The 24,725-nt window shown below is 36.9% G+C and overlaps 1 protein-coding gene and 1 pseudogene across 5 annotated transcripts; both read left to right on the plus strand.

Moving 5' to 3' along the window:
• Positions 1-341: 341 nt before the first annotated feature.
• LOC127654615 (junctional adhesion molecule 2A-like) lies at positions 342-6,982 on the plus strand (annotated as a pseudogene).
• A 3,446-nt stretch (positions 6,983-10,428) lies between these two features.
• gabpa (GA binding protein transcription factor subunit alpha) lies at positions 10,429-24,719 on the plus strand. Of its 5 annotated transcripts, none has more exons than XM_052141965.1 (10): positions 10,429-10,896; positions 12,166-12,253; positions 12,380-12,524; positions 13,588-13,672; positions 16,499-16,726; positions 22,365-22,559; positions 22,673-22,726; positions 22,930-23,058; positions 23,236-23,428; positions 24,053-24,719. In XM_052141965.1, exons 2-10 carry the CDS (start codon positions 12,177-12,179, stop codon positions 24,312-24,314), a joined length of 1,368 nt encoding a protein of 455 aa, XP_051997925.1. In that variant the 5' UTR covers positions 10,429-10,896; positions 12,166-12,176; the 3' UTR covers positions 24,315-24,719. The 5 variants fall into 5 exon arrangements, with proteins under 5 accessions (XP_051997925.1, XP_051997923.1, XP_051997927.1 ...); XM_052141963.1 differs by having other exon boundaries at positions 12,169-12,253; XM_052141967.1 differs by lacking the exon at positions 10,429-10,896 and adding an exon at positions 10,924-11,099.
• The last annotated feature ends 6 nt before the right edge of the window (positions 24,720-24,725 follow it).

The following is a 24,725-nucleotide window of genomic DNA, read 5'->3' on the forward strand; positions in this document are numbered from 1 at the left end:
CATCTGGCTAACATATATACATGTAAAAATAAAGACAAACAGTAGCTCTTAACACAACTGTACTGCTCTTACACACAGGGCCGGCCCTAGGGTTTTGGGGGCCCTAAACAAAAATAGTGTATGGGGCTCTACAGGATTCTGAACCAGCCAAAAAGATGAGAAATTAGATATTTTCTAAATAAAAAAGCTCTCAATTCAGAGATCTCTTTCTTTATCAATGTGCCATAAGAATAGAGAACCAAAGGATCATTTTATGTCAATTTACCAGTTTCATCCTCAATGGAGGGATCGAGAGTGAGTTCCTGTGTACCACTAAGACCTGTCAGCATTGCTGTACCAGAATGCTGTTGCTGCAGCACCAGAATGACCAGCATCTGCTGGAGATGAAAACAGCATTAGGGCCTGGTATCATGAAATAAAGAAGAGAAATGAGATATTTTCTAAACGCAAAAACCTCTCATCTCAGAGATGAGATACCAGAACAGTAGTAAGGGCCATTCACTAGCAGTGTCATCGGTTGAGGTGGTTTGTGTATGCGCTACTGAGGAGAAGGAAATTATACATACAAAAAAATGGATGGAAGGAGCATTACAATTCACCCTCTGGGAAGTTTTAACATGCCTTGACATTTGTGCTTTTTTCAGTTGCTTAAAAACTTATTAATGGCTAAAGTCTGATAACACTGTATTCAGCACAAAATGGGCTACAATAATATGTGAGCAACATGTATGTACATGTTTGAATTGTTTAGAAAATAAAGTTTGTGTGGTTTTTGAAAAAAACCCTGACATTTTTACTTTTTGAAAAAAAAGTCACGGAAATAAGGCCTTATAACACATACTAAACATTTGTTCACAAGACTTTTGATCACTCATTCATTCAAAACAATATAGTCATTTAACTTTTACAAGACACTTTTAGTGTTAGAAAGGCCATATGCGAGGAGGCGTGGATAATCATGAATATTGATGTGATTCACACCTGAGGAGTTAAAGACCCCTCCCCTGGGCCTATCAATGAGGAATGTGACAGAAAGAGAATGAATGTGAGGAGACTTAATGATCAAAATCAAGTTTAAGTTAAAAGAAGTAATCTGACTATACATTTTCTTTACATAAAGACTTTACTTAAAAACTTTAGACCTACACTACCTTTTAACATTTTTAGATTAGTAAGATTTTTTAATTTTTTTAAAAGAAGTCTCTTCTGCTCACCAAGTCTGCATTTATTTGATCCAAATTACAGCAAAAACAGTGATATTGTGAAATATGTTTGTTATCTGTTTTCTATTTGAATATATTGTAAAATGCAATTTGTGATCAAAATTACTGCAGTCTTCAGTGTCACATAATCCTTCAGAAATCATTCTAATATGCTGATTTTCTAATATGGGCATATTTACAGCACATTTGACACATTTACACCTGAAAACATATTTGCAAGCACAAGCTTCATTGATGATAATGAGGCAGCATAAACACTAGTTAAAATATGTTCTAAACATTCATATTATTTGTATCTCATATTACATATCATAATTATATCATACAGCTTACAATTTAAATACCTGCTTTAGCCAAAACAACATTTTAAATGTAACTAAACCTTGCCTATTAGGACATATTTAAAATTTCAATACTCTGAATCCTGGCTGGCAAGTCTGGAAATAGTCCCACAATTAAAATATGTACATATTTATATAAAATAGCATGTCAACTCACATTGCTTTGTTTCATACAGATTACATGCAGGAGAATATTTGTTTTAAATTTGAACTGTTTTATTTAAAAGTAGACATTTTATGCATTCTTTAGACATATGTTTCATGTTTGTGTGATAAGTATTCGCAGAGTTTCAGTTCATTTTTGTGACACGATTCAGAAAGATGCTCACGGAGAGACAGTTGAAAGCGCACCCTGTTTATTTTCATTATTTTACAAAAGCACAATGTTTTATTGTTATTGTGAGTGTACACAAATAAAAATAGACCCTTTATAGTTTCTAATGATGTCTTACAGTTATCTGTATGCCCACAAATTGCGGAGTATTTTAAGTTGTTTCCACTGTAATGACGAAGAATATCCAGCACACAAAAAGTAGCAAACAAAATGAAGGGGCCATGCTTCTGGCATGCACTATTGTCTGATTAGGGAAAACAGCATTTCTCTGATCCAGGTGGGTACATTCGCTTCATGATGGCTGGACGTCTGTTACCTAGCTATTGCTCCTGGCAGTTGACAAACGGAAACAGCAGAGAGCTGCGCGCATCATCCTCTTGGCACCCACACAATTTAAATCTAGTTCCAAAATTAGGTTTAAGAAATTTAGGAAAATATACGAAACAAAACATACTACGTTTCATTGATAGTGTGTACTGCTGATTAAGAGTAATTGATGGCCAAAAAATAAATAAGTGGGGGTGGTGGGGGGCCCCGAACCAATCGCGGGCCCTAAACAAATGTTTGGTCGGGCCAGCCCTGCTTACACTTTAGTTTAGAACGGCACGAACATAAGCGGAGTGATTCACACACAGTGAAGCGTCAGAGTGCTGATGGTTTCAGACCATCAGTGATCATGGAATGTCTCTTGTCCAATCAGATTCGAGGAATGGAACTAACTGTCTAAACGTATGTTTAGAGTTATTTAAATGGCTATATCCATGCCTAATTTTTGAACAATTTGTGTTACCGAAACAAGGTGTAGCCTAAGCATTACATTTTATATTTTATTTATTTTATTTTATTTATTTTATATTATCCTTGAAAATTAGATTTTTTTCAATTAGCTTTGTGGATATGGATGCTAACACTTCGTGAATGTGATTCATGTGTTTTTTCAAAGAGAGATGGACACTTTGAGGGTCAGATAGGGTGGGTGCGGCTCCAGCAAGACACCATTTACACAAACATCTTAAGCAACATTTACATTTACATATATGCATATATGCATTTGGCAGACGCTTTCATCCAACGCGACTTACAGTGCACTTATCACAGGGACAATCCCTTGCTCAAGGGCCCAACAGCAGCATCAAGCTGGGGCTTGAACCCCTGACCTTCTGGTCAGTAACCCTGAGCCTCAACCACTGAGCCACCACTGCCCCCATGATCACATCATGAGATCCTGAAGGTGATAAAATGTCTGTGAAGATGTTGTCCAGATCTAAACATCAATCTGATGAGGCAGGGACCCTTTCATTTTGTTAATGCCCTTTGTCTAACTTTTGTGTCTCTACTAGTAACTGCTAGTAAGAGTTGTCAAATACCCTCTGGGGTGGGTTTTAAGTTACATTGTGAGTCTTTGTCTCTGGGTAGAAAGATCATCTGAAGCCTCTCTCTCTTACATCTCATTTGAAACTCAGTTCTTTGTCACTGTACACACCTCCATGGGATTACAAAGAGGGACCTACTCAGATAACAGAGGAAATCATTTTTCCATTGCTTCTCTCTAGAAGTGCATGTTTTTCTGAGTGCTTGGAGGTTATCAGTCCTGGTTTGGGTTGCTACCCCCACTATCCACTCTCAGACTGTCAGAACATCCATCCATTATGTAAATTCCTACACATCCCTGTTCCTGACACAACCAGTGAGGGACATGTGCATGTGTTTAGGTGGGAGGGAGTGTGATGTTTGAGAACCATAAGGTGTCCATGCACCATTTTTTTTTTCTTTTTTTATAAATATTCTAGTACAAAAGTTGCCTTATAATGGGTCATAATAAAAAAATAATAATCTAATCCACACGTATGCTTTGAAAAATTACTAACCAATCTAATTTAAAGGACAGCATGCCACAAACACTAATTGTTTTATCCTTCAGTTTGTATGTTTAGTGGGCCAATTCTTGAATGCTCAAATTATTTCAGAACCATCTAAACATGCTACATTCTTTAGAATCACACCTGGTAGAATACCATTTAGTCATTTAGCAGACACTTTTATCCAAAGCAATTTACAGAGCAGAAGCAATTGATCATACAAAAGCCAACAATATATATCACACAGCCAAATTCCAATAGTATAGAAGTAGCAGAAGAAAGAAACAGACACAGAGAGAAAGGATTATTTTTCTTTAAATAAATAGCATATAGCAAGTGTCTAATACTTGTATATTAAAAACAAGTCTTCACCTATCACTGTCTATATTGCATGCTCTGTGTATATCAGTCAATATGTATCAAAACGCTGTCAATATTGTGGAGTGTTATATCAGTCATGTGTTTGTCTGTATCTCTCCTCAACCTCACCCTCAGTTCCTAGCTCAGCTCCTGTTTCTGTGACAACAAGCTCTCCAAAATTAGAGGTACATGAAAACACAAGTAAGTTCACTACTTTTCAGTTAATCAGCTGGAAGTGTGTAGTTAAATAAGAGCTTTTAGATTGACTGACACTCCATCTTTTCTTTGCTAAAGATGCTGTACTGTCCTCCAAGTTCAGAACAGAGAAAGAAACAAACCCACATGTTGAATGGAAGAAGAGAGGTAAAGATGTCTCTCGTATGTATATTTTGATGGCAAATTTTCAGGTGGGTGACTGTTTTGTTATATTAAAGATATTAAAGAATACATACCCATCATTTCCAAACTGCACCCATGAGATTTACCCATGTTAAACTCGTCTCACTCAGTTGTTTATTACTTTGGGTCTGTTAAAAGTCTGTTAAATGTTTTTGAAAGTAAGGTGAGTAATTTCTGTTTCACTAGTGGCACCAGATGGAATTTCAATCTGTTTGCTTGTGTCCCAACTGGGCCAGACATAATAACATTGGCTCAGTACCTTTTTGGCTGAACAGTGGATGAAAACAGTCATTATGTTTGCAATATTTGGTGCCACTATTGGTGCAGAAATTACATCCTTCACCTTTAAGTTATACCTATATTGACAGTTCACCCAAAAATGAAAATTATCTCATCTTTTAATCACAGTATTTCCATGCTAGATGTGTATGACATTCTTTCATCTGCTGAACACAAAGTCAGATTTTTAGAATAATATTTTAGCTCTGACGGTCCTCACAATGCAAGCTTGAAACATAAAGGCAGCATAAAAGTTATCCATAAAACTCTACCACTGATCTCCTCTCTACTCAAGGGTGGTGATATGCATGAAGAATGCAAATCACCAAAAACATAAAAAACAATTGAAAGTGGAGATTTATAATAAAGAAATACTTAAATATTGATCTGTTTCTCACACACACACCTACCATAGCACTTCAGAAGATATGGATTAAACCACTGGAGTCTTATGGATTACTTTTATACTGCCTTTATGTGCTTTTTGGAGCTTCAACATTTTGGTACCCATTCACTTGCATTGTATGGACCTATAGAGCTGAAATATTCTTCTAAAAATCTTTGTTAGTGTTCAGAAGAAGAAAGAAAGTCATAAACATCTGGTATGGCATGAGAGTGAGTAAATGATGAGAGAATCTTGTGAACTATCCCTTTAAGTAAAGGTAACAAGCAATAGTTTCATAATGCAGTGTGTTTTGCAGTACCTTCATTTCATATTAGTTTCTTTACAATGTTCTGTCTTACTCTCGCCATTCCCAGGTTCATTTAGGGGCCGTGCATCTATCGATGGTGCAACAGTGACCCTTCGTGGTGTTACACAGAAAGACTCAGGAGTGTATCATCCAAATCAAGCTGAGGGATGCGACCATCACCCTTAATGTGTTTGGTGGGAATGAAAATCTTCATTGTCTTGTTATTGATTCATTCTTAGAGCTTCAGTTACTAATTTACATGTGCAGTTGGACTGATTAGAACATTTCTTAACTAAAAAATTATCCCATAAATGGATAGTTCACCCAAATTTTGGAATGATATGTGTGTGAGTAAATGAAAGAATTACAAATTGTGGGTGAACTTGCCCTTAAAGCATAATTTAAGCATGCTTCTCTTATGTCTTATGTGGACAGTGCCTGCACATGCACCATCATGTGAGGTCCCAGAGACAGTTATGAGAGACTTTTCTGCAGAGCTGCTCTGCAAAGACAAACTGAGTGTTCCCTCATGCACCTACATCTGGTACAAATACAACAAGCCACTTAATACTGCCCATGTCCCTGAAATCAACTACAGCCTGGACCACAAATCAGGGACTCGTAGGTTGGTTTCAAATCCTGCTGCGTAGTGCTATAAGCTCTTTCCGTCACATGCGCAAGCATGTTATGGGTACAAACAGACTGAACTTCCTGTAACCTTTTCCCCTTATGGCTGACATGAAAAACATTCATTATAGTTTGGCTTTAAACATTAATTGCATAGCATGTTTGTCTTACATACACTGTTTCCTTCCTTCGCTTTTGAGCAGAAATTCAAAAGTATGTAAAAATCTGATGAGGGACAGGCCGTGTGCAGGCCAACATATGAAGATAACAGAGTGTAAAGCACAAATTGGTCATTTTTAAGTGACCATATCATAAGAAATGTTAATAAATAAAAAAATCCTTTGATATTTTGAAGTAAAAGTGTTGGATGTATTGTATAATATCCTTTTGACGTGTGTCTGTAGCATCAGTCACTCAATACCTGTATGATATGTTCAATTTCAGTTGAGCTGAACCTAACATTAGTTATAGCAGTAGGAGTGGGTGCCTTCTTGCTCTTTCTCTCGTGCTGTCTGGCCATCTGTTTGTGCTGCAGACGAGGGAGCTGTCATTGCCGCAGTGAGTGCCACTTCAATCAAACCCAACAGAAATTATTTTAACTAGACAAACATTTAAATTGACCTATCTTGTCTTTATCTTCTAATGCAATTCTTGCATTTACCAACAGAAAATAAAGGAGAGACCAAACAATGGTAAGTATATTTTACAGTAGACTTGTATGAACCTATTTACCTATTTAATGCCCTCTAACATTTAACTGACCTTTAGAAACAAGACTTATTTATTTTCACCCATCAGCCCACAGCTATAACCCTCCAACAGATGTAAGTCTTTAAGTTTTTGCGTTTTCTCTTTCAAAGCTCACTAGCCAATAATTCAAGGAAGGTGTTTTATAATAGTCATATACCAGTTTTCACAGTAGATCAGCTTAAGTCTTATTTCCATTGTTCATCTCTCTCTCCTCAGCCCAGATGCTACAAACATGCAATCCTTTGTGTTTTGAAGAGCATGCACACACATCTGTGATGACTGACGATGATTTGTATTAGGACAATGCCTTGCTGAACCCTCTTTTCTGCTTACCCACTTCAAACACTGGAGGGAAATGTGTCTCAGAAATTAATTTCAATGGAGTTGCAGTTCTTTAATTAACAAAACTGGTGGGCTAAATCTAAGGATCAAGTGCTCTCCTATCACTATAAGATCAGAGAGACAACCCCCCGGTGGTAAGGTTTGATTGCAGCTGAACAATCCAGGAGATACTCAACAGACACAAGATTAATCTCAGCTGTGCTTCTCTTTTACTGTTGTAAAAAGCTTATTTATATATTTGAATATAGGAGTATTCATTAATTTTAGGCAAAATACGTAATATTTTAATTGCTTCATCTATTTTGAGCAACATCGTTAAAGGGATAGTTCACCCAAAAGTTTAAATGCTCTCATCATTTACTCACCCTCATGTCATCTCAGATGTGTATGACTTTCTTCTGCTGAACACAAAGACCTTTAGAAGAAAATCTCAGCTTTGTAGGCCTATTCAATGCTAGTCAACAGGATCACAACTTTAAAGCTCCAAAAAGCATTTAAAGACTGCATAAAATTTATCCATATGACTCCAGTGGTTTAATACATGTCTTCAGAAGCGATATGATAGGTGTGGGTGAGAAACAGGGCAATATTTATGTGCCTTTTTAAACTATAAATCTCCACTTCAAACAGCCCTCCTAAGCACTCTTCTCTCCTCAAAGTTTTTCTTCTTTTGTCTTTGCCAATTTGCGTCCTTCGTGCAGATCGCCACCTACTGGGCAGGGAGGAGATTTTATAGTAAAAAAAGCACTTACATTTTAAACTTACTCACCACACCCATCATATTGCTTCTGAAGACATGAATTGATCCACTGGAGTTGTATGAGTTACTTTTATGTTACATTTATGTGCTTTTTTGAGCTTCAAAACTTAGACCCTGTTGACTAGCATTGTATAGAGCTGAGATATTCTTATAAAAATATTTTTGTTCAGTTGAATAATGAAAGTCATACTCATCTGTATGGGTAAGTAAATGAGACAATTTTCATTTTTGGGTTAACTACTTTAATTGCTACTTTAAAATGTTGCACTAATTCATCACAAATATAATCTTATGCAGAGTTAGGCTAGATATTATCTTTACTTACATTTTTTTCAATCAAGCTTTTAGAGGCCCAACTACAAATGTGGTGGTCCAATTGATTTTAGAGGCAACAGCTTGACTTGTCTCAGGATGTGTCATAGCACTATCGGTGTTTATCATTTTATCTTAAATTGTTTCTACACACAATTATTTTATAAGAGATGTCATCAGTTGTCTGATGGTGAGGAATCCTTAGTCAAATGTCATGTGCTTGTGAATAACTTCTATTAGACATTAAAAAATGTTTCAAAGATTATTTAACCATTTATTTGTTTTGGCTGATGTGTAACTCAAATTTACCAACAGTGCTTCTATTCAAAAACTGGATGCAAAGTTGTTGTATGGACATAATAATAGCACATGTCAGGAACAGAGCTTTCCATATCTGTAAAGATAGGTCCAAATGGGAAAGCCTGGGTTAGTTGCAAGCTCCAGAAAATGTATAAAGCTTACATTGCCTATAGAAAATCACCATACCCCATTGGAATAGTAACTTTTTTGGTCTTACAGCCTGAAATCAAAACCCTTTTAAAAATATAGATTTTTCCTGCTTTACTTGCTAATTTTGCCTAACAATATTTAAGTAATTAAGTAATTTTTGAAAAGTGATCATAACCCTGGATTTAATACTTTGTTAAGCTACCTTTTGCATTAATTACAGCCATCAGCCTCTAGCTTTGCACACCTAGATTGGGGAATATTGGCCCATTCTTCCTTGCAGAATTGTTCAAGTCAATCAAATTTTGGCCCTCTGCTCGACAACTGAAGATGGGCAGGTGGTCCACCTTTCAGCACCTCAATGACCCTAAACACACAGCTCAGTGACTTAAGAATAGGAAGTTCAATGTCCTTGAGTGGCCAAGTCTGAGCCTAAATCCACCTACATCCAATAGAAAACCTGTGGATTGACTTGTTGGGTCCATCTGTGCTCATCCCGCAATTTGACAGAACTTGAACAATTCTGCAAGGAAGAATGAGCAAATATTCCCCAATCTAGGTGCGCAAAGCTAGTAGAGACATATCCAAACAGACTGATGACTGACATTAAAGCAAAGGTAGCTCTACAAAATATTAAAGGAATAGTTTCACCCAAAAATAAAAATTCTCTCATTTACTCACCCACATTGCCATCAAATATGTGTATAACTTTCTTTCTTCTGCTGAACAAAAACAAAGTTTTTAGGAGAATATCTCTGCTCTGTTGGTTCATACAATGCAACTGAAAGGGCATCAAATCTGAGAAGGTCCAAAAAGCGTATAGTGTAAAGGCAGCATAAAAATAATCCATATGACTCTGGCGCGGAGTTCAGAATGGCATACTACCCATACTACTTCTACAATTTGGCTAACAGTATGAGTAGTATAGTATGCCATTCTGAATGTGGTCTGTGTTTTTTATTACCGGTACTATTAATCTCCACTTTCACATTCTTTGTGTATATCCCCACCTACTGGGCAGGGAGGAGAATTTACGGTAGAATAGGACTTAAACATTGATCAGTTTCTCACCCAGACCTATCATATCACTTCTGAACATATAGATTTACCCACTGGAGTCATATGGATTACTTTAATGCTGCATTTATATGCTTTTTGGACTTTCAGTTTTGGTATCCATTCACTTGCATTGTGAGGACCAAAAGAGCTAAGATTTACCTCTAAAAATCTTTGTTTGTGTTCAGCAGAAGAAAGTGGTACCAAATCCAGGGTATGATCACTTTTCAAACCCTGTTATTTTAGTTTTTCCATCTATTAGAATTTTTTTTTTTTAACCCTTTTTGCACTGTATATCAATTAAAAAATGGCTTAAAAATATCACTAATTAGTATCAGATATTGTAAAAGCTTGTCTGCTTACTCGTTCATGAGTGCATGGCACTCACTGAACACATTGAAAGAAAGAAAAAAGTAAGAGCACACATTGAAGTATGTGTGAGTGTTTTAAATGTAAAATGATCTGGCTTTAATGCAACAGGTGAAGGTCAAGGGCCATGTTGAATGTGATATCAATTCCTGCTACAAACATTCTTTTAGCATACACTTTTCAATGTTAAATAAATAATACCAAAATACCAAAGTTGTTTTTAAAATGTTGTTTATTTCTGTATTAGATTCAAGACAAGTTAAAAAACACACCCAAAGGCCATTTTTACAATAGGATTAGACATTTCTTTACAAAGATACGATGCCTATAATGATGGGAACATTTCAATGGAAGAGTCCCAGGACAGCAATGTCAACCGGCTTATGCCCAGAGATCCAAAATACTCTTGGCGTATGTTTTCGCACTTAAATGCTGTTTTTTCAGCACACTGTGAAAACATCGACACTTAAACCTAGTTATCTGAAGATTACTTTTGTTTGGCATAATTAGCCACATATACACCACATACATCATATTATGGTCAAGAACTGTATTAGATGGGTGCAAGTGTTGCTGTCAGTGGGCAGCGATGCCGCATGCTCTTCCCCGCCCCCATTGCAATGTTGACCAAAAAAACAGCATGAACGTTCAACTTCTTAACAACACACACTAAACTATAGCCAACTGACAACCAGCTTTAGTCCACAAGAACTCCAACAAAAAAAAATTCTGACCGGGATAAAGAGGTATGTGCGGCCTTAATTCTCATTTATCCGAGATACACGCCGACCAAACCCATTATATTATATATAAGTGAGGTTATAAGCGCGTCAGTTTTCCCGCTTTCGGAGCTAAGCTAACTGTTAGCATCCCGAGGGGAAACGAAGCTAGCCGGAGTGCTAACACTTCAGACTATAACCCAGAACCTCTCGCATCCGATAAGCAGTAGGTAAATACGGTTGTGTACTTTGTGCCGAGTGATTTAGCATACAATATATGTTAAACCGCAAGATGTGCTAAACGATAATAATGTCCTCACGAAAAACGAACGCACGAGTTTTCTTCAAAGTTCGCGCGAGCAGATTATCACTTGATGCAGGCGTGTCGCCCTCTCTTTCGTCTGCATAAGCTAAGAAGCTAACAAAGAAGCAAGGTATACATATATCCCATCATATTGGACGACTGAAATGATTTTTCATGCAGTTGAGATTACTTCATATTAAAACGCCGTGTTGTTTCTCGAGTTGCGCGGCTGTTTTCGGAAGTCTGTCAGCCGCTGTGACTTCGGCCAGGATTTCCGGCTGCTTTTACATCTGCCCTTCTCTTGTTTTGTTTCCGTTTCTTCCATTTCCGTTTTAACTTTCCTGAATCAAAAGTCTTGATGTGTAGCCACCCCCGAAAAGTTTTACAAGTTTTAAAAACTCATCTTTTAGGTCCGTTTTTGTAGTTATATTATGAAAGCCAAAATCATTCCAATATGGCAACTGCGTTTGTATCGATTCGGGCGTCGTCTTCCCACCCAGTCGCTGGTGGAAATTGTATTATTGAAGTAATAGGTTTAAGCAAGTTATCCACTAAAACAATAAATAGTTTGACCAAAAAGAGTGGCCTAATTAATAAATACGTGTAAATAACAGTAGTGATATGGGGTAGTTTTCACGACGGGCCTGTACTCAAGCAAAGCCTCGGTGTTGCGTGAGTTTTTTTGGCGCTTCAGAGACTTGTTTGTCAGTTTTCACTGCACGATTACGAGATAATTGCTATGCTAAAAGTATACATGTGTAAATTGAGTGCCTTTGGGACCCCTTTAGATAGAGCTTTGCATTCATGGCATTTGTTGAAATTAAAAAAATAATTAGTAAAAATGTTTTTAGATTTTTTTTGAGAACTTAATTTAATATTTAAATTTTGTTTTCTTTTAATAATTTAATTTATTTTTGTGTTAAAATTAATTGCAAAGAACAGTGCATTTTTGTTTTCTAAAACGCAATGTCTTTGTTGGATAATTGGATGAGGAGTTGACGGGATGTCAAAAAGTGAGACTGAGGAGATGATTGAGATTGAGATTGATGGACCGGAGAAACAGGAGCGTCTAGAGGAGGGGTAAGTGCTTTCTGTTTGTTTGTTTTTTCTCTTCTCTCTCTTGCATCCCCACTCGTTGGACAGTGGGTAATTTGTGCTTGTGGACTCTGTTTCAAGTGACCTAACTCATGTGTCTGTGGTCTTCAGAATTGAGGAACAAACCATCACAGCAGCTGAATTGATTACGCAAGACATTGACATCAATGAGCCGATTGGTAACCTGAAGAAGTTACTGGAGCCTCGTCTCCAGGTGTCATTAGATGGCTATGACATCTGTCTTCAGGACATCCTTGTATGTGTTTTTGTATTAGTGTAATTCATACCTGCCAACACAACCGATTTTACCGGGTTTCTCCCGTTTTCCACGCCTCCTACCGCCGTTCTCCCGATTTACAATTTATCCCAATAAACTCACGATTTTTTGCATCCACACTTTGCTTATATTAGACCTGTAGGTAGGGTTGCCACCCGTCCTGTAAAATACAAGATTGTTCTGTATTTAAATATTGAATGTAGCCTGCCATATCAAATCAATTCAGGACACGATTTGTCTTGTAAAATGGTCAGATGGCATCACAGGAAATTGTTCCAGATCATTAATTTAACACTGATATAAGCTATAAATGTTTCATATGGTGGGTAAGGGACCATCAGAAAGTCCACACATTGTGCTGAAATGTGCTAATACTATGGCGTGTGAGGTAAGGGACTGTCTGAAAAGTCCACACATAAAACTTAAACTATGCATTTTTTTTTTTTTATTAAAAAAAAGGTTCATATACAGGTATACAGATACAACAATATATGAATACTATCCCTGAGTCATGAAGACAAAGCACAAAGGTGAAAGTAAATAAATAATTAAAATAAAGTAAATAAAAAAAAAAACATGTAAAAAAAAACATACAAACCAACACAGATGTATACGTAAATAAGATTAGTAATCGAATAAATATTTTAAAAAAATATTTGTATTAGTCATGGGTCAGGAAAGTTCTTGGCATATAAGAAATTATATACACTTTATTATTAATAACTCAAAAAGCATTTTTTGCTAAAACTGTAAAGGATGTGGTAAAGGACTATCTGAATAAATTTCTTGGTATTAATCATCTTCAGTATTAATGACCGGTACTGCTGCTCCCTATATGTATATTACGCAGTCTGTGTAGTGCATCGACTCCTTAAAGGGGCGCCAGAAACTCCTCTTCTGTTTAACGAACATATGAACCATGTACCCCTCCTCTAAATCTCCCTATTTATCACAATCTGATGTTGGCAGGTATGGTGCAATTTGACTTATTTTCATAGTGAACATTCATTGGTTAAAAATCTTCGTCTTGTTATCTATGTAGTTGCATCCTGATCACAGCTTGTTCGATCAAGGAGTGAAGACGGATGGTACAGTACAGCTCAGTGTGCAGATTGTCACAAAACAAGGTAACGGTTTACAATTATCTTGTAGTGCTGTTTGAAAGATCTTAACTTGTCAACAAGCCCTTCAGAACACTGAAAATTAGGCCTGTCACGATAACTACTTTTGTTTGACGATATATTGTCCCAGAAATAATTGCGAGAAACGATGTTGTTATTTTAAGACCATTTTATGCCACTGATGTAATGATAATCTATACTCTTTCAAAGAGCAATTAACTTTTAATTCTTAAGAATACTCAGAAATTGGAATTGGAATGTAAAAAAAATTAAGTCAGGAAGGTCCCTCTCCATCTCGTACTGAGGTTTTTGTTCCCAGATCGGAAAACTGGATGGGATGGTTATTTTTTATATGAGCTTTTACAGTAGGTCAGTTGTATTGCCATTTTTCATTGCCACTGTTTTTAAACAAAGTGGACATACTGGCTCGTTCACTTTAATGGGCTCTGCTCTCTCATTCGGCTTAAACCAAAATGTTCTCACACCGGAGCTGTGGAATACGGCTTTGAATCCAAGTCTGTTTGGACTTATTCTTCCAAACTTTCTTGCTGGAATTATGCTGTCGTCGGGAAAAACACCTATTAAAACACAGGGCTCGACATTAAGCATTGTGATGTACATGTCCTTCTGACAAGTAAATTGGTCATTAACTAGGCCGAGTGAAAAGTTATGCGAAAAATATATATATATTTATTTTGCTTTTGTGTTTTCTGAAATTAGCAGTAAAAATAGCAGGCTGTTTAATCTTAAGAAAATGCATTAAAATTGTAACGAATCCTGAGAAAGTAGCCTACACTGTTTATTTAATGGATATTTGTAAAATAACAATGTGAATTTTTATCAAGATTGATTTTTGATGAAAATTAATCAACAACCCCACACTTTTACACTGAGTTGAAAATGTTTGATATTTTCAAAACCACATGAAACCAATATAAATATAGTATAGTATTACATTTCTTAAATTTAGTTTTATTAGATTATGTAGATTTTCAATTTTCATTATGGAGAACCTTATTTTTGACCGACCCATGTATTTTAAAGACAGATAAGATATTTTCATATTATGTATATTGTTAATATTATAGTGTTTATATTACCATTTTATTTTTATGTTTGTATATTATTACATATTAAAACTGATTCTAGCTGAGTGAGTAAAGACGCTGACAAGTCACAGTCACGAGTTCAAATCCAGGGCGTGCTGAGTGACTCCATCCAGGTCTCCTAAGCAACCAAATTGGACCGGTTGCTAGGGAGTGTAGAGTCACATGGGATAACCTCCTTGTGGTCGCTATAATGTGATTTGCTCTCGGTGTGGTGAGTTGTGTGTGGATGCCGCGGAGAATAATGTAAAGTCTTCACATGTGCTATGTTTCCGCTTTAACGCACTCAACGAGCCCCATGATAAGATGCTCAGATTGACGGTCTCAGACAAGGGGGCAACTGAGATTCATCCTCCTTCACCCGTATTGAGGCAAGTCACTACACCATCATGAGGACTTAGAGTGCATTGGGAATTGGGCTTTCCAAATTTGGGAGAATAATAATTTTTTTTTTTATTGATTCACATGGCAGAGAATAACTGTATAGGTCAGAAAGAGCTCCAGAGAGATGGATATTAGAGATGTAACAGGTGTTTAAACATTTCTCTTCAACCTGTAGCAGGTTGAATTACACAAAACATTTTTGCTTTTTCTACAGTTCTTATCAAAATTTTGTATAATGACTTTTGACGGAGCACCACGATATGAAAGGCTGCAAACCTGGATCGCTCTGATGTTACTTGCTTGTAATGTTGACAGCTTTGTTGTTTATAGGTGTGATAGTTTTATCGCATTGCTCTCTGAACATAGGCGCAGTACAATGACATTAGCAAGGGCGGTTGTGGCTCAGGTGGTAGAGCAGGTCGGCCTCTAATCGGTTAGATTCCCGGTCCACATGACTCCACGTGCCAAAGTGTCCTTGGGCAAGACACTGAACCCCAAGTTGTTCCCAATGGCAGGCTAGCACAATGGCAGCTCTGCCGTCATTGGTGTGAGTGTGAATGTTTGTGAATGGGACACAGTGTGAAGCGCTTTGGTAACCGCTAAGGTTAAAAAAGGCGCTATTTAAGTGCAGGCCATGTTGAAATGCGATCACTTTGTGTGCTCACACCAAATTCAAAAGCGCTGCTGCTTGCTTGCAAATTCAACGAGAGAGGGAGAAGGATGCACAAAAGCAGATTTCATGTATCCGCGCAGATTCTGGAATTAATACAAAGACAATACTCAGAATCCCGTGCAGAATTTCAGGCACTGTAGATTATTTTCAACAGCAGGTTATTTTTATTTTTTTTAAATAAGTGATACAGGCATACACTGAATCACAAATAAACTTGATATTTGTATCATTATTAAGGTTTCAGTCAGGCAACTTAACTAAAATTCACTTTGACTCGCCCTTGCAAAAATCCGTTGCCCTTGCAAAATGATCCATCAAGCGTTAATGTTGAGCCCTGAAACACCTATTAGCCTCGAGTAACACGTAATCTTCACCTGTCGCTGTCTGCTATGTGTGGAGCTGCCTGAGCCCTGCCTCTGACATAAGAGCAGACGAGAGGACAGAAGTAGCACGACTGGCTAAAATGTTGGTGACATTCATTAACAAACAAACACTTATGTAAACACAATGGGCAATATCGAGGGCAGTAAAAATTATTGAGGTCATGTCCATATATCGTACGACAAGTCAATAAAGTAATTATCAAGACAGGCCTACTGAAAAGATTTACACAGATAATTTTCAAAGAAAATAGACTTCATTTGTTTGTGGGTATATGGTATGTTTTAGGTGAAGAGAAATTGAACATCCTAGAGATAGTGAAACCAGTGGAGACTGTGGAGGTGGTGATCGATCCAGATGCAGCTGGAGGGGAGGAAGACCATCTTGTGGAGGACGAACAAGTGATCGCAGTGGAGCGAGCTGCCATTCCAGATGAGACTTCAGAACAGGTGACCCGCTGGGCGGCCGCATTGGAAGGGTACCGTAAGGAGCAGGTCCGACTGAATATTCCCTATGGTATGTACTTCTTTGATAGCAACATGCTCCAGAGTTAGATGTACAGTTACCATGCCCAGTATACTTTGTCTATATAATATATTTTCAACAAAAAACAAAACAAATTTTTTTTTTCTTTCTGCTGCAGCTCGATCTGTAGCTTTCAATATTTTTCATTCATCTTCATTATTGATTTTATTCCCCTAAAAATAGGTCATGAATATTTTTAGTTTATTAAATAATAAATTGGACATTATTAGGGCTGCCCCCGGCCAAAGATTTTCCTAGTCATTAGTTTAAGCCATTAGTCAACTTGTTTTCACACGTTTATGATATTAATTTTATTACTTAAATATAGATATTTTTTTTGGGGGGCATCAGAAAATGCTTTGAGTTCCAGGGCTGAGAAAGAATGTTATAAGTAAAATTGCTAACACTGATCTACATTACAGAGAAATACTAAACCATAATAATGAGCCTTTAAAATATAAATATTACAAGTGCAGGCAAGAAGTGAGCAGCAGCGACACTCCCAATAGTGGTAATGATTCTGAATGTGTCGGAAAAACAAGCAAGGAGACTGTCTCAACATTTTATTGTGCCAACAGACGATGATCTCGGGGATCGACAATGGTCAGAGTGATCGCCAACTGCTGATGCCTTGACGATTTTGGCCCGTTTTCCCATGTATTAAATAATTTGTATTATTATTAGGCTAATATTATTATCAAATTAATATAACAAATAATTTGCCAGTAGAGACACAGACATGTGCTTGAAGAAACACACTTTATTCCTTTTATCACTTCATTATTTAATTAGTTTTTGTTTAATTTGGAGTGCAGTTTGAATTTAGAAATGTTTTTGATTTAAGTAATTCGATTTTTCGTTTTTTTTAAATAAATAAATAAATAAATGACATTTTCAATGCAAAATCACTGAAGCAAGAATATTCACAGATCCCTCAGCCCAGGGGTTTCTGATGTAATTGAATATTGCAATTTTATATATATATATCGTGAAGGAGGGAACAAAACAAATTTATTCGCACACATGATGTATTTTCCCGAACAGCGAAATACCCGACAGGTAGAGGATGCACAGATGAAGTAGGTTCTTTGCAAGAGAGATGTTGACAACTGTTGTAAGCTGTCTTTCAAATAGTTGAACACCACACATTTTAATTGCACTTATTTATTCCAGTTTCATTTGAGTTTTTAGTTCAAATAAATAAAAAAATTAAGTTCAAAGTTTGAATTCAAGGTGTCTTGCTTTGTGTAGGCTTAACCTAACGCTGCTTAATGACAATTACCCCATAGTACCACCTAGCGTCCAACCAGTGGTAATACATCAGTACATCAGTTTCCTGTGGAGTTTTTTCTGCGACCAACCAACCAATCAAAACTTTGTCGACCAAGACTCTTCTCATCGACTAATGTTTGATCAACTATCAGGAGGCAGCCCTAGACATTATTATAATTATTAGGTATGTGATCTGTGCCTTTTTTACGCATCGATAATCGGATGATTTTCCCAATGATTATTGGTATATATCAGAATTTTTTAAGATATAGATTGGGCTGCTTGTTGCATAATAGTCTTTGTCTATTCAGACATATTTGTCAACACATCTTTGGTAAACTTTGAACGGCAGGGTAAATTAAAGGGTGTCACACACCGGACGCATCTGGCGGATGACATGGCGCCTTCTAAAATTCAAAACAATTACTTCTTTTCTACAAAGGTACGAACACACTGTCAACACTCAGCGTCAACATTCTGCAGCACCACAGAGCCAAACTTGCATAGTTTTCCATTAAATTAGACCCAAATCATAATCAAAGGATAAAGTTTATTTACTCTAGTGATCACTGGATGATGTATTGTGAACAAGTATCTTTCAAAGAGCCTACACAATATATTTTCATTTACAGTTATGACGTTTTGTGGTTTGACAGGTTGAATTAAAGACCTGTTCAAGGCTACATACAGAGAAATTGCATAATAAACGTCGCCATTTCTTATCGGTCAGTTTGCAAAGTTACACCAGTTTCAGTAACCTGCAAAATCGACATCACTTTGTTCATTCTTGAAGAACAAAAACCTTTGTTACTTTGGACTGCAATCTACTGCGCCACATCAGCTCGTCCTGTGTGTGCGTGTGTGATCGTGACCGTCTTCAGAAATGGGCCTCTTGTGGTCTCCCAACGCTATTATACCAGACTGTTAAACAGATGGCCAAATGAGTGAATGGGAAAACACAAACATCGGGCTTTTAATTTACATGTCAGCTCATTTTAATATGTTGCTGCCTCAAAAATAGATTGCTATTATTATAGTAATTATTATCATTACATTTCGATTATGAATTATTTAGGGCTCATACATTTAATGCTTTAATTTCTATGATTAATAGTTGACTGTTTAACAAACATAATGCAATATCAATTTGGATGGATACCCACAAGTGGTGAGACAGGTGAGGGAAAGATACAGACAAACTGCTGTATCTCTTTGTTTTGCCCATAAACGCTCACTCACTCACATCTGAACTACTGACAAAATTATACTGCGTGAGACCCAGCGTGTGCACGATAGAGACTGAAGCCTGGTTTAGGAACTGACCATTCAGCAAGCTACAGCCAGGTATACTTGTAGAGACTGAACAGTAGCAAGAGAAATAATAGGTTTTTGAACTTATATTATGAATATAATTTGTTTTATATATTGTCTAATAATGCAATGGTAATGTACACTTAAGTTTCATTTGCCAATACAGATTAAGCATGAAAGATGATTATAAATGTAATGACAATGATAATCAAAATTAATAAGCCTAATAAATTCCCCTGTGTTCCCAAAATAATGCTGCCAAATGTGTTCTTTGTGCCAAATTTGTGCTTGTATTGTGCTTCAGTAATACAGTTAATGCTGCCAAAAGAAAAAAAAATAATATTCAATTTTAGGTTCAAGGTGAACGTGTCTTGCATTACTTTATGATTTATTCACTTTCGTCATCGTTTCTTTAATACAAAGATATATATTAGTGCACCTTCAGATTTGAACCATGAGGAAATAAAGTGAACTTCTGAGAGGATCAGAGATAATTTGCAGCATTCTCATTGATGACAGTATTCCTGCAAACAGTTTTCAGATAAATGAATCAGAGAATATAAGACTAAAAACTCTTTACATGCGCTTGTGCTAGGAGACACAAAACCTATTCCAGCTTGCGATGCATGCCTTTTGAGCGAATCAGACATAAGCATTAACAATGTTTCCATCCGATTTTTGAAATTAATTTACGCGAAAAATTTGAAAATTGCAAAAATAATGTGCGGATAAAGTTGCGTTTCCATCCCTTGCATTCAAAAGAACAAAACGGTTCCTTCCAGGGAAATTGTAGCAACTGTGTGACTTTTATTAATAGAATACTCATGGTTTAGGACGCGGAGACAAAACACTTTAATAACTTGTTTCATGACTGGAAATGACAGCGTGTCGCACAGTTCTGGGAGCACTGTGTGTGTGCATGTGTGCTTCATCTTGACTTCGTGGCGTTGATCTATAAGGTATTCTTAAGTATCAATAAACCTACTCTTCGGGAAAAAGTGCAAGTTTGTGTTTATTAATTTATAAATTTCCCGATATTGTCAATCATGTCTGTTCGGAATCGGCATCAGGATCTTTGTAAGACATTGTCTATATCCAATTACATTGTCCTATCGCCCAGCCCTAATGGAAACTGATAGCTTGGTCAATAATTATTATGAAAATGTACCATAGTTATTTCATAATATCCATAGTTTTAACAATGGTATTTGTAATAAGACCACGGTAACAATGGTTCCTCACTACCATAGTTAGTAACTGTGGTTTCTGTATAAAGAACTATGGCATTTTTGTAATGTACAACAGCAGTCTGAATACATTTAGAAACGTTTCCTGCCACAGCTACCATAGTTAATACAGTTAGTGTTATTACAGTAAATCCATGCTCAAATTTTGTAAGGATTGAAAAGACTTCTAATTTGTGATCTCCTGTTTTCATTATCAGTGTGGTTTAAAATGTGGTTGCTGTTTGTTTCAAACTAGTTTCATTACTGAAACTTTTGGATTTTTGCAACAGACAATTCTGTGCCGCACTCAAATGTTTTTTGCAATCCCCGTCACGCATCTCACTGATTCACAAGCAGGGTTGGGGAGGACCGAAATACATGTAATGAATGGTATTATGTATTTAAAATACAAAATATTAGTAACTGTATTCCACTACAGTTACAATTGAAATCGCTGGTAATCAGAATAGTTACATTCCAAAATATTTTTGATTACTTAAGAGATTACTTTGCATTTTATTGTCATTTGTATAATTTAATATTTAGTCTATTTAGTTCAAAAACATTTATCCATATAAATTATGCAATCCGTGGAGCATTTAAACAGTGTCAAAACACTTTCTTAATATGTTACATTCATACGAGCAGACCGATAAGTAAGTTTGAAGTATTTTTGGAGCAGCCGAAATAGAAATAAACCTTGTGTAAATTGTCATGTGAACATTTAATTTATGCTAAGCTAAAATGCTATTTCTAGCCATTTTACATGAACCTGTTACCAGGCACGATCATGTAAAGAAAATCCATGTTAGATCATAATTGTTCTTTCTCTAGTAAGACCTTTGATGTTTGGGCAAAAATCTTGTTCTTGATGAGAATGTTTTTCTGTAAAAATATCTAAAAATCCTTAAAACTAGTTCAGTTGTTTTTTCTTGTTTTAAAAACTACACTGCAAAAAATATTAAGGCCTTTTTCAGATAATGTATTTTTAACATAAGGGTATTTTGGCAGATGTTTAAACTTGTTTTTATCTTGTTTATAGTCAAAACAAGTGAAAAAAAATGTGCCAGTGCTGAAGTAAACCAAAATATTCAGATTACGTTACTTACCTTCCGTAATCTAACAGAATGTTACAAATGACCTTTTACAGCATGGATTCTGTAGTGGAATACATTTGGAATACACAAGTACTTTGAGTAAACACAACTACCCTGTGCTCATGCACCTCTTTCCATTATGCTGTGTTGATTTTTTTTATCGGGGTAGCATCTAGTGTTGTTGATAATGATCTGCATGGTCTGTGATATAACACATCTGCTCTGCACTTGTGCTGCTATCCATTGAGCTGTGTTGTTAAATGGTACGTGTAGCACTGTTTCATTTCACTCGCTTTTGAAGCAAGTAAAATGTGCTCCAAAACAGATGTCCAAGGAAGGCTCATTAATATTCATGAGGAAAGTGCTAACTGATTGGTCAGTGAGACATTCCAATCCCCTGCCAGCCTACATTTCAGAAATTGTGAGTACGTACACTTGAGTACGTGCGTGTATTTTTGTGTGTATTTGGTTGGGTCTCTTTCGCAGTGTAGAAAGCACACAGCTGACGGGGGCTAGCAAGTGTTATGTTGTGTCAAGATTAAATAAACCATGTGAAATTTAAGCAGCGGCGCTAATAGGGAAAACACTGAATAACCAATTTCTTGCTAGTTTATGATTAAAATATTTTAATGTTTTTTGTAATGTATCATGTACCATAATGCACCTTTAAAAATGAGTAGTGTGTAGCTGTGTAATGGGCTCTACTTTGTGTCTGTTAATCAGACCCGGTGCAGTGGACGGCTGATCAGGTGATCCACTGGGCAGTTTGGGTGATGAAGGAGTTCGGCATTGAGGAAATGGAGGTGGGGGGCATTCACATTCCCGGTCGCCAGCTCTGTGGTTTCAGCCAGGAGGAGTTCCTTCAGAGAGTGCCCAGCGGAGAGATCCTATGGAGCCACCTGGAGCTTCTACGCAAGTGTAAGTTTCGGGGAGGAAACAAACAGAGTTTCTGTGGTGTGCATTCTCCAATTAAACATTCTCAGTCACAATATCTCCTTTAGCATCTCTACATTACTTTATTCCCCTTGCAGATGTACTTGCGAGTCAGGATCAGGGTCAAGAAGCTACAGTCACCATTGATCAACGTGAGTATTAATGTATCATGTCTATTTTTTTCCCCCCACTGCTTCTACTGTCCTCTGCTCAGTTTCATCAACAAAATCACTTTTTGAATAACTAGACTTTCACATGACTTGCCTAATGGGCAGTTTTGTGTATCCAGACAACACTTATGCTTTAGGTGCATGTGTTGGTCTGTTGGGTAACACAGTTTCTTGATTTTCTCCAGCTATGCAGATCATTCCTGCTCCAGTGCAGCAGGCCACACCCACAGCAATTAAAGTGCTTAAGCACAACAAAACACCCCGAGCCCCCCGTATCTCAGGAGAGGAGCGCAGCTCCCCTGGCAACCGCACAGGTACACACACCTGCTTTAATTGCAATAAACAAACATTTGTTATTAGTGCACAAAGTACATAAACACACATTACATATTTGGTTGAAATAATATGAATTGACATCTTATATTTGGAAAAACTAATAAACAATTTATGTGTGTGAGTTGATTATTATCATTGTTCTGTGCGCCCTTCAGGTAATAATGGTCAGATCCAGCTTTGGCAGTTTCTCTTGGAGCTTCTAACGGATAAGGACTCACGGGACTGCATTTCATGGGTGGGAGAGGAGGGCGAGTTTAAACTCAATCAGCCCGAGCTGGTTGCTCAGAAATGGGGCCAGCGCAAGAACAAGCCCACAATGAACTATGAGAAGCTAAGCAGAGCTCTCAGGTGCGAGTACATCATTTCCTCTTTGCAGCTTTGGGGGCATCCAACAAAACATTGCTGTTTTGGAGAGATATGCAATAAGTGCAAGTTTTCCAAAGAGCTGTGTCTATTATACATGAATAAAATTACTACATCCACAGCCAATGTTACCAGTGTTTTTTTGTGTGTATTCATAAACATGCAGTACTTCTAAAAATTAATTGTCATTTTTATTTAAAGATCCTAAATAATGTAAAAAAAAAAATAAGATCAAGTCTCTGTGTAAGGAAGATGTTTTCAGCCTTTACAGACCTGGGGACCACCCAACCAAACTTTCCACCAACCCAATCACTTCCAATATAAAAACTGTAACACTTTTGAACAACTTGATTTAATTTTTTTTACAATATTATAATTCATAATATAATCAAATACTGTTTTGTGTACTTTGCTGATACTATGAATAGGTATTGGGTAATAGGGCATGCACCACTGTAGTCAATATTATAGATGTCATTTTTTTTATATTTTTATTATATTCATGTTATTGTATATGCTGAGATTATTTAATGTTTTAGATGAGTATTACTAACCCATACATCACATAGAGTTCTAAACCTATTTATCAATCCTGTCTCCTGTCTTTAGGTACTACTATGATGGAGACATGATCAGCAAAGTACAGGGCAAGCGCTTTGTCTACAAGTTTGTGTGCGACCTCAGGACTCTGATTGGATACAATGCTGCAGAGCTCAACAACCTGGTGACGGAGTGTGAACAGAAGAAACTCGCCCGGGTTCAGCTGCACGGGCTCGGCCAGTCCGTCAACACGGTTACACTGGCCACTGCCACAGGGCAGCCCGTCACCACTGTCACTTTGGCTGCAGCGGCTTTAGAGAAAGATAGTTGAGTGTGTGTGGTTCGTTACTCTCAGCCAATCAGGAAATGAGGTTGAGATGAGAGGAAAATGGGTTTAAGATTTGACTTTGCGTACAAACCCGCTGTCTCCCACCCGGCCCAGAGTGTGTATGTAGGTTTGCGTGTCCTTAAAAATGCTTAGATGGAATGTGTGTGAGTGAAAGAGAGAAAGTATAGATGATCACGTGTGAGCTTTCAGTTTTTGTATGCTTGTTCTCTGACTGCTGGGTATCATCGGCTATATTTCCATTGTATATACTCTGTTTTTGATAGCCATGTGGGCAGTGTATTTTGATATTTTCCATTTGTAAAGGATCTTTTATTTTTGAGTGTCCAATTCCCTCAAGGTGAGGTACTTTTTACCCTCCACTTGAGGGCAATAAAGAGTCAGTTGTTTTTGGAA

This window comes from Xyrauchen texanus, chromosome 14 (assembly GCF_025860055.1).
Source record: "Xyrauchen texanus isolate HMW12.3.18 chromosome 14, RBS_HiC_50CHRs, whole genome shotgun sequence".
NCBI lineage: Eukaryota > Metazoa > Chordata > Actinopteri > Cypriniformes > Catostomidae > Xyrauchen > Xyrauchen texanus.

Coding starts and splice junctions, on each gene's coding strand:
- gabpa (XM_052141965.1), top strand. CDS start 12,177: ATGTCAAAAAGTGAGACTGAGGAGATGATTGAGATTGAGATTGATGGA. Junction 12,525..13,587: donor TCTGTCTTCAGGACATCCTT/GTATGTGTTTTT, acceptor TTATCTATGTAG/TTGCATCCTGATCACAGCTT. Junction 16,727..22,364: donor CCGACTGAATATTCCCTATG/GTATGTACTTCT, acceptor TCTGTTAATCAG/ACCCGGTGCAGTGGACGGCT.